Raw genomic sequence first — 9,603 nt, 5'->3', positions numbered from 1 at the left:
CTTCCTTCCTTCCTTCCTTCCTTCCTTCCTTCCTTCCTTCCTTCCTTTCCTTTTTTGTTTTTTGAGACAGGGTTTCTCTGTGTAGCCCTGTCTGTCCCAGAACTCACTCTGTAGATCAGGATGACCTCCAACTCGCAGAGATCCGCCTGCCTCTGCCCCCCAAGTGCTGGGATTAAAGGTGTGCGCCTCCACTGCCCTGTGAGTTTCCTCCCCTTTTGATGGTGATTAATACTCTGCTTCATGTGTTGGCCACATTTTGCTCTTCGGGGCTCCTACCCATGGACCCCGAGCTGCTGTGAATGTAGGTGTCTACCTGGGGTTCCTTCACTCTGTTCTTTTGATGGCAACTCTGTGCTTAATTGGAGGCAGGTAGCACTCTGTTTTCCACAGTGGCTGTCCCAGCCATCTGTGCGCCGTTAGCTCCCATGCTACCAGTCTTCCCACCATGAGCGCAGCTGATATGTGAGTCTTAGGCACACTTTCCCACAGGAACTCACTTTCCAGGCTCCAGCTCTAGTCTCACCTGGTTCTTCTCCTGTGTCCTTGTTGCTCTGCCTGCATGGTCCCTCTGCCGTCTCACCACATCCGTCTACCCAGACTCCAGGTGCCATGGAAGGCCAAGGAGGGGCTGGTGTGACCCTGAGCTCTGTGAGTGCAGTCTGCTCACCTGGAGAGTCTGCACCTGAAGCTCTGAGCTCTGCACTGTCGCATGCATTGCCACACACAAGTGGCAAAACCTCAGCATGCTTTCTAGGGCCGCCAATCTCGTGGCCAGCCTCACTGGCTAGCCCACTCACACCTACCAACTCCACTGTCAGCAGCATGGAGACACACACTGCTCCTGTAAGGAGACATCTCTCAGACACAAGGGGGCTTTTTAAAGATGGATTTCCTTGAAAGCCTGGGCACCTTGTTTTTCTCAAGTGAACCCCTTAACTTGCATGATTCCTTGGGGTCTTCTGAGTCACATGAGTTATCAACCATTTCCACAGGTCACTCAGGCCACTGCCAGGAAGAAGCCGCTAGGAACCATCTCACCAGGAGGAAATTATCTTTTTCTTTCTTTCTTTCTTTCTTTCTTTCTTTCTTTCTTTCTTTCTTTCTTTCTTTCTCTCTCTCTCTCTCTCTCTCTCTCTCTCTCTCTTTCTTTCTTTCTTTCTGCCTCTAGGGGATGTCTGAGAAATAGTATTTAAAGTAGTTTCCTCCATCCTCCTTTTTTGTGCAGGGACTGGACTTAAGGCCTCACTCATTCTAGGCAAGCACTCTACCGCTGAACTATAGCCCTAGCCCAAAAACACTTTTCAATGAAAAAAGAGGTGGGTGGGACATCTGGAGTCTGCACCAAGCTAAGGGGAATTCTCAGCTTGCTGCCCGCCCCATTCTTATCACTTGCTGCCCACAGGTCTTCTCATCCCCACTGGGAGTGTCATCCTCTTGGGCAGCGGTTCTCAACCTTCCTAATGCTGTGACCTTTTAATACACTTCCTCACGCTGTGGTCACCCCCAACTATAAAATCATCTTGTTGCTACTTCAAAACTGTACTGTCACTACCGCTATGGGTTGTAATGTAGACATGTGACCTCTGTGGGGGTCAAGACTCACAGGTTGAGAACAACTGCTCTAGAACCTCCATCTGTGGTACTGAGAGATGGGAGAAGGCAGTGCTGAGGTCCTGTTGCTTGGTCCTCCTGGACATTGTAGTCTCCAAGTGTCCTAAACTCAGCCCGAGTCCCTAGACACCATTTGCTCCCTCCTGGACCATCCTAAAGCCAAGACTTTCTGAGCACATTCTCCCTTAGGTGAGGTTTGCTTGAGTTATACCTGCAAATCTCCAACCTGCCGTTAGTTTCCATGGGACCAAAGACAAGTTTTCTGGGGCAACTGGTCATGAATCAGGGTGTGTTTTCTATTTAGCACTGACTAACAAAATTCCTTGCATGTTTCCAATAAGGAATGGAAGAAAATAGAGAGTGATGAATTGCTAAGTATGAGAACACAGCTTTCCACACAAATAACCAATTATTGCAGAACCCCAGGACACAGAAGCTAACATTTATTACTGTTATTATTATTATTTTGGCCTGGAAATTGAAAATATTTAGCCATTTTTGTTAAATTGGGAGCATTTGAACATTTTGGTCTTTAGCTGTGTGGAAATCAGCATGCAAGCATGCATAATTACAAGGATTTACACATCTCAAATATTCTCTCTGAATCATTTAAAAACTCATCTAGAACAAAGAATTACTGCAAATGTTGGGTCGTTATGTGACAGCTGATTTCGAAACTGCTTCTTACTCCACAATCGCACATGAAGCGTTTCTGTTTGGATGAGGAATTCCTCCCTACAGGCTCACAAGTTTGAATACTTGGTCTCCGGCTGACGGCATCTGTTCTGAGAGGAAGGCTGGTAGGGTGAGTCTACCAGCCAGAAAGGGATCACTGGAGGTCGTGGGGTGGACCTTGAAGGTTCTAACTGAGGCCTGGCCTGAAAGTATTCCTTGATTGGCCAGGAAGTAACATGCTGCGCCATGTTCTGTTGTCACCGACAGAGCCCAAGTCGCCAAGCCTTCTCCACCGTGATGGACTCTATCTCTTCAAACTGTGAGCCAAACTGAACCTTTCATCACACTAATGAGAAAGTGAGTCATACATGCAATTAACCCTTTTCTGTCTGACCCATTCACACATTATAAATCTAGGTTTTTGTGGGACTTAGACAGGCAAAGAGGCACCTTGTCACTGTCAGTTTCAGAAGCAAGGTTCAAGGAAAAAGAAGCTGTCATAGCCTAGAGCACAGTTTTGGTGCCTGGTTGTGAACACAGGGCCCTGGCTCAAGTAGCTACTAGGGTCTGGCAAAGGGGAAGAGAGTGGGCTCTATGAGGAGAAGAAACCACTTTGAGAATGGCCTAAAAAAGGAAGGAAATTTTGACATGGACTACAACACAGGTAAACCCCCACGACATTATGTTAAATGAAATACACCAACCACAAATGAGAACAGCAGGGCATCCTCATCCAAAATGCAAAAAAAGGCATTACAGATTTGAATTTTGGGAGTATTTGCATAGACTTCATGAGTTGAACATCTTTAATCTGAAAATCCAAAATCATGAGCGTGATGTCAGCACTAAAAAAGATTTTGGAGTGTTTTGCATTTGGGGTTTTAGGATTAGGGATGTGTGAACTGTATGGTTCTGTTACATGATGTACTTAATTGTTGTCAAGTTCATAGACAGGAAGCAGCATGGTGGTTGTCAGTGGCTGAAGGACAGGGGGTGTTATGGGCTGGGTTGTGGCATGTGTCATAAATTCCTAAGGCCTGCTCCTCAAAAGGGACTGGATTTCAAAACAGGGCTTACAAAAAAGACCTCATGTTTGCCCTTGATGTCTTCATTAATGGGGAAAGCAGCGGTAGTTTTTGAACAGTGGTGTGAAATGCTGGGAAGTCTCACTTCAGGACAATGAATCTGCAAGTAGGTACAGGATGGATGGAGAGAGCAGGATACAAGACAGGAGGTGCCAATAGTGTCTGGCCACAGGCGGTCAGGAATGAAGGTGGTTTTCAGCACAAGCCAGCTGGATGTGGCCAAGTGAAAGCCAAGGAGATGCCAGCCCTGCGGTAGCCTCAGTGCAGTGGGGACACTGAGGTCAAACATTTCTACCGCATAAACAACTTCTTATGGCAGCCGGGGCAGACCGATCCACAGAGTTAATGTTTAACGGGAACAAAACTTCAGTTTGGGAAGATGACAAAATTCTGATGACGTGAAGGTGCTGGGTGCATGGCAATGAAAATGGGCGTCATATGGCTGCGCTTGTCACTTAAAATTCTCAGGATGCTGGGCCGCCTCATGTTAGGTGTGCTCCACCAGACTACAAACACTTTTTCAAAGGAACAGAAAAGACTGGAACTTACTTTGCTTCTAGAGCCAAGGCAATGATGCCAGCCACCATGGGGGCCGAGACTGAGGTCCCAGTGTGACCGTCCGTGCAGCGCTGGCGCAGATCCGTGGTGACCTGCACGAAAGGAAGGTGTGTGAAGCAGGGTGGTGGAAAAGCTGGTTCCCTCTGAGAGAAATGAGGCCCTCAGCCTGCTACCATCTGGAGAGAGTGACTCTGGGTGCCAGTGGCAGAAAAGACGTGAGACAAATGTGGTGTGTGTGCTTTGCATTCAAAAGTGCTGCAGAACAGGCTAATTCCAGGGTGAGAACGGAGGGCCACACAGCAGCAAAGACAAGCATCTAGAAGCACAGGGTATGCTTTCATAAGGGATCAGCTCAGCTGGCTCCTGAAGACCACAGAAACCTGTGCAGCCAAACTAGGTAGGGCATGCTCTTGCCACTAATATATGTGAAACCTGATTCCCTCTTGAAGAGCTAAACTCGGTGACCCCGGACATCATGGGAGCTGAAAACCTGGGTTATAATGTGCTCCGGAGCCCAGACGGTGTTTCTATCTTTAGCTAAAAGTTAAGGATGGGACATCCTTCCTGAAGGAACCTGAAGTGTTCTTGTCATCCTGAGGCCTGCTGAGCTGGACAAGGCTGCTGGTCTTTTGGGGAAGGCGAGGCTGCCTCTGTCAGCTGGAACTCTGCCTGTCTTCCCCTGAAATGATGTCTCCAGGAGAATGGGACACTGACTCAGGACCTCACAACTGCTCAACCTGACTTATACCTTTCCCTGGGAAGTCAAGGTGGGCAGAGGTCATGGTATCAACACATGAGTTCAGTTGTGTTGAGTGAGATCATGGGCCCTGAGACTTCTGCTCCTGGTTTTAATGCTATGCACTCTGCAGATGGAATCAAGGTTCCTAACCTTAAATCCGAGAGTTTATTCTGGATTATCCAGCTTGATAGAATGAGAAGGCTTTAAAGGTAGAAAGGGAACGCAGAAAAACCTGTTGGAGAGGTAAGGCAGGAGAAGACTTCAGCCATCACAGCTGGCTTTGAAGGAGCTGGGAAAGCCCAGACCAAGGATGTAGGCTCTAAAACCGAGAATGCCCTTCATCCAACAGCCCACAAAGGAATGGGGACCTCAGTCTTGCACTAACGCTGAATCATGTTCTGCCGGCATAAGCATGGCCTTCCCCAGAGACGCCTGTGCATCTGGAGCTGAGAGCTAGAGAGGTGAATTTCTGAGCAGCAAGGTGAGATGTCAGTTTGTGCCGCCCTAAGCTGCGAAGTTTGTGATGACTTGGTAGAGTAGCAACAGGAAACCAGCTCACCCACCCACCTGCTGTGAAGCTCATGCAGCCATTTTATGGGACCCTTGAGGATGAATTTCTCCAGCAGTAACAATGGGATCCTTCCACACAAAAGACTGTTTTTCTGGACACACCACAGCTGGGCAGGGGAGGGTGTCTAGCCTGGGTCATATATTCATGAAAATTCTGACTGGTGTTTTTGCAGGAACAAGCTTCCTCGCTGCAAACAGTAGGACTAAAGCACCTCAAGGGAAGGGAGAAGGGCTAGCTCAGGAAAAACTTCTATGTCCTGTTTCAGCACAGGTCACAGCAGAGCACCTACTCCTTTCGTAAATGGCCTCTGGGTGGAAGAAAGCAAATCCCAAGGTTGGCTCTCCAGCTTCAGAGGAAGTTTAGGGAGGGAATGGAGATTACCCCTGTGAGGGAGCTGAACCGAGGAGGGCAGAGCCATCCAAATCCGAAGGTCCTGCTTGGAACTTTGCCCATGTTCAAAGAACTGATTCTCATCTTCTAATACCAGAGGCCGGAAGTGAAGGTTTTACTTCTCTGATCAGGAGCCAAGTCCCTTCATGAGGAAACACTCACTCCAGGAGGATGCTACAGAAAAGAAGCTCTCCAGGGGACAGACTGACACTAGCGCTCACCTGAACTCAAGACTGATGCACCCTCTGTCTTGAGCACTTGCTCAGCCCCTTAAAGGACATACTATGTGGCCTTGAGTAAAAATTAGGCTCCAGTAATCAGACAAAAATGCCCATCAGGCTCAGAGCCAAGTCCCAGGACAGCAACTCTGATTCTCAACTGTGTCTTCCTTATCTCTAAATATTGCTCAGAGAAGGAAAAAAGATTTTTAAACAAAGAATTAAATCTAGATTTGGTGGCATATGGCTGTAACCTCAGCATTTTTGAGGTGAAGGCAGGAAGAACAGGAGTTCAAAGATGGCCTCCACTGCACAGTAAGTTCAAATCCAGTCTGGGCTACATAAGACCATCCCAGAAAAGGGAGTTAAAGTATTTTGTGGCTCCATGTGCGCACATTGAAGCACGATAGATAAGCAAGCAAAGCCACAAGTCCTGCTTCCAGAGAGCTGAACGCCACCACTGAGGAGGCAGTCCCCAGTATGTGTTCAGCAATGTCAACCTCAGCTTATACCCATCGACCCAGTAGGCCTTTGCTGGGTTTCAGCCCAAGCATGTGTTTAATAAAGCTTCGAGTCCGTGCTCAAATGAAGAGGAAGTGGAAACGAACAGGACATGGCTCAGAGTCTCAGCTGCGCTTGCCGGGGCTGGGTGATCCTTCGGGATCCCCTTTGTGAACCAGCCTGGGCCACTGCCAGGCCAGCCACAGGATGATGTGGCTGAACTTTCATGAGTGCACAGCGAGTACAGAGCGCCTGCGTGCTCCCCAGGAAAGAGAAAAAGTAAAAATAAGTTTGAAAAATAAATTTTAAAGATGTGTCTAAGCAGAAAGAGGAATGAGAAGATGCTGGGGTGAGCGTTAAAATCAAATCATGTCTGGCCAGCTAAGCAGGCCCATTTTTAAAATGTCTACACACTAACTTAATGACTACGCATTTGAATTCTGCATTAATTTAGACTGGAAATCTTCCCCCCCTCTCTCTTTTAATGTAAGGAAGTATGTACAGAAGGAAGAAGCATAAATTCCAGCCACATACTAAAACAGTTAGTATTTGAAAGACAAATCAGGGGCTGGGAACGTGGCTCAGTGGTGGGGTCTCTGCCTACCATGGGCTTAAGCACCACAACGAAGAATAAAAGAAAAATAGCACTCCCGTTCACTGCAGTGAGCGGAGCTGGCGAGAGCTGTGGCTCCACTTCCAAGTGTCTGGGGCACGTCCCTTGGCCGAGGAGAAGCCTAGAATGCTTTGGTTTCCAGACTGTTTCAGCATAAAACCAAGACTTTCTATTTTATACATTGGTACAGGACTGGTCAGCTGGACTCTGGGATGTGACCACAGAATTCCAGAGAGCTAAAAGGAGATTCTGACGAGGATGAACCCCGTTCTTAAACGACATTTTTAGGTCTCTACAAGTCAGAGAGGGTTTAATTGGCATTTCTGGGCACAGATGAGTCAAGCATCTTATAAACTAGTCAAGTCCAAGGTAGACTGCCAAGGCGGTGGGGTTGACCTTGGGCTCGGCTTTTTCACATAGGGTTGAGGTTGGAGACCTAAGATCCAACAAAATCTGCTCTTGGCCAAACTGGCTCCTGAAAGAGAACTTACAATCTTCCGTTCATAAAAGGCGCCACTGCTGTAGGTGGTAGCTAAGGTAGAGGCGCACTCCTCCAGGTACCAGGGCTTGTGGCCGTTCTCAGTGGTACTGCTCACGGAGATGGTGTAGATGCTATTGGTGTAGCCATCACAGGAGCAGTGGTCCCCTTCTCGTCCACCATTCCCGGAGGCCCAGACAAAAATGGAGCCCAGGCCTTGGCGGCCCTACATGGAAGCAAGAACAGGATGTTAGCAACTGTGGTGGGACCCCCGGGGGAGCATCTCACACCAATTCCGCCTTCAGCACATTCCTCCTTCCTCCACAGGGCTGTGAAGGTTAGGCTGAGACTGCGGAGGTCCTGCCCAAGGGATCCATTGGGTTTCAGTGGAGCCATTTTGCCTGTGGTAACAGCATTAGGACCACAGATGTTCCAGATTCTGTCAGAGAAGGGCCAAAAGAGCCCTCTTTCCTTCACAGAAAAATCCGATTTCCAAAGCAAGCTGTGCCAGGTCAGAGCAAAGTCTGTAATTTCCATTACAGGAGCTGATGACCAAGGGGACTCATCGGAAGCCCAAGGTTAGAGACAGACAATGGCAAAATTTGGAAATGTTTAAGTCTTATGGGTCAAAGAGGCTGTTTTTGAGAGGGAAGGGCCTTAACCTCCTGAAAATACTGTTGCAGAGGTAAGCTTCTTGGAGGGGCAGATCGCTTTTCAAAAAGGGTGAAGGGTAAAGGGTGAGGGGTGAAATTGTGACTTCTAGATGAGACTGACTAGATAAAGAGGATCATGGTCTAGAACACTGCTCTGCCTGCAGATGTCCTACTAGAGTTCTCTGACGTAGCTGCCATGGACAAGCGGGTGAACTAAAGCAGTCTAGTCGGATGTCACCGCCCACCCAGGCTGATGACTTCACTTGTTCATCAGAACGTGAAAGACAGAAAGCACCTGACAGTGGCGGAGCAGGCAGGTTCCCGCAGCTCAGTTCTGCACTACGCCCGGGGATCAACGGTTTCTGACCAAACTTCTAGTCATCCCAGCCGCAAACACTAGTCAATGATTAGCTCATGGAAGACTAATTTGAGGCAGTCCCAACAGCTGGACCCGCTGATGGTGCACAGCATAAACTGGACCTCCCAGGCTCTTAACAACTGAGCACCCTCCCTTCCAAACATAGGGAGGGGACTGACGCTGATTCTTAGCTTTCAAGCAGATTCTCTGACCCAAAGTGTCAACTTCCCTTGGGGAAGTTGGACCCATCTGTCATGGGAAGACCCATGACACTGTATTTTTTGCAGACTAAAGAATGAATGAGCCATCCTGGCATGGCAGGGACAGAGGAGCACCAGGAACATCCCTGTAGGCTTTGGCTTAGGCTTTCACTCTGCTTTCTATACCTCTAGGATGGGTTTGTCTGAATGCCCAAGAGCTTACCACAAAGGTTACCTATAGTTAGCAACAAAGGTTAACTTCTGGGGCTGGAGAAGTTATGGCTCAGCATAGAGCACTTATTGCTCCTGCAGAGGACTTGGGTTCTATTCCCAGCACCCACTAGGTGGCTCACAGTTATCTGTAACTCTAGTTCCAAGGGATCTGATGCCTGTCTTCTGACCTCGGCAGGCACCAGGCAGGCAAGTGGTATATATACATGCATGTAGGAAAAACATTAACACACATACACATACACACACATCTAAAAGGAGAAATTAAACAGTCCAACTTCTAAAAGAAAGGCACAAAATAAGGAAATGGGTGTGCCTGTGTGAACTGGGTCATGCCCTGTTTCAGGATACTTCAACCCACAATGGCTCACACAGGTGCAGGGAAGGGAGGTGTGTGGAAGGCTTTTGAGCCATCGACGTTTGTGTAAGTACTCTGTCATGGGGTTACTTCATGATCAAATCGCCTAATGATGGCATTCTCAGAGGATGTCCTCATCACGAAGCAAAGGAAGACTATAATTACCTGTTGGAAAAGATTAATCAGAAGCCAGTTTAAAGTGCCTAAAATCCAAATAAAAAGGCATTTAGCTGCTCATCAGAGTCTGTCTATCCTACAGGAGAAACACCCACAAGATACTGTCACTCTCAACTCCGTACCCAACACAAAACAGTTTATAAAATGTTCTTATTTCACAAAGTTCAACAACCTTGTTATCTCAGAA

General features: G+C 47.9%; 1 protein-coding gene across 1 annotated transcript in view; it reads right to left on the bottom strand.

The window, feature by feature from the left end:
* Pcsk6 (proprotein convertase subtilisin/kexin type 6) overlaps positions 1–9,603 on the bottom strand; it is a gene marked incomplete at its 5' end in the record, with an annotated part of 183,756 nt that overhangs the window by 76,353 nt on the left and 97,800 nt on the right. Inside the window, 2 exons of the mRNA XM_055623317.1 lie at positions 3,921–4,021; positions 7,453–7,665. Of these exons, the coding sequence (XP_055479292.1) occupies positions 3,921–4,021; positions 7,453–7,665 (314 nt within the window). The remainder of the gene's footprint in view (positions 1–3,920; positions 4,022–7,452; positions 7,666–9,603) is intronic.

This window comes from Psammomys obesus, unplaced genomic scaffold (genome assembly GCF_907164565.1).
Source record: "Psammomys obesus unplaced genomic scaffold, mPsaObe1.curated_primary_1811, whole genome shotgun sequence".
Taxonomy (NCBI): domain Eukaryota; kingdom Metazoa; phylum Chordata; class Mammalia; order Rodentia; family Muridae; genus Psammomys; species Psammomys obesus.
This window is presented reverse-complemented; position numbering and strand designations above follow the sequence as displayed.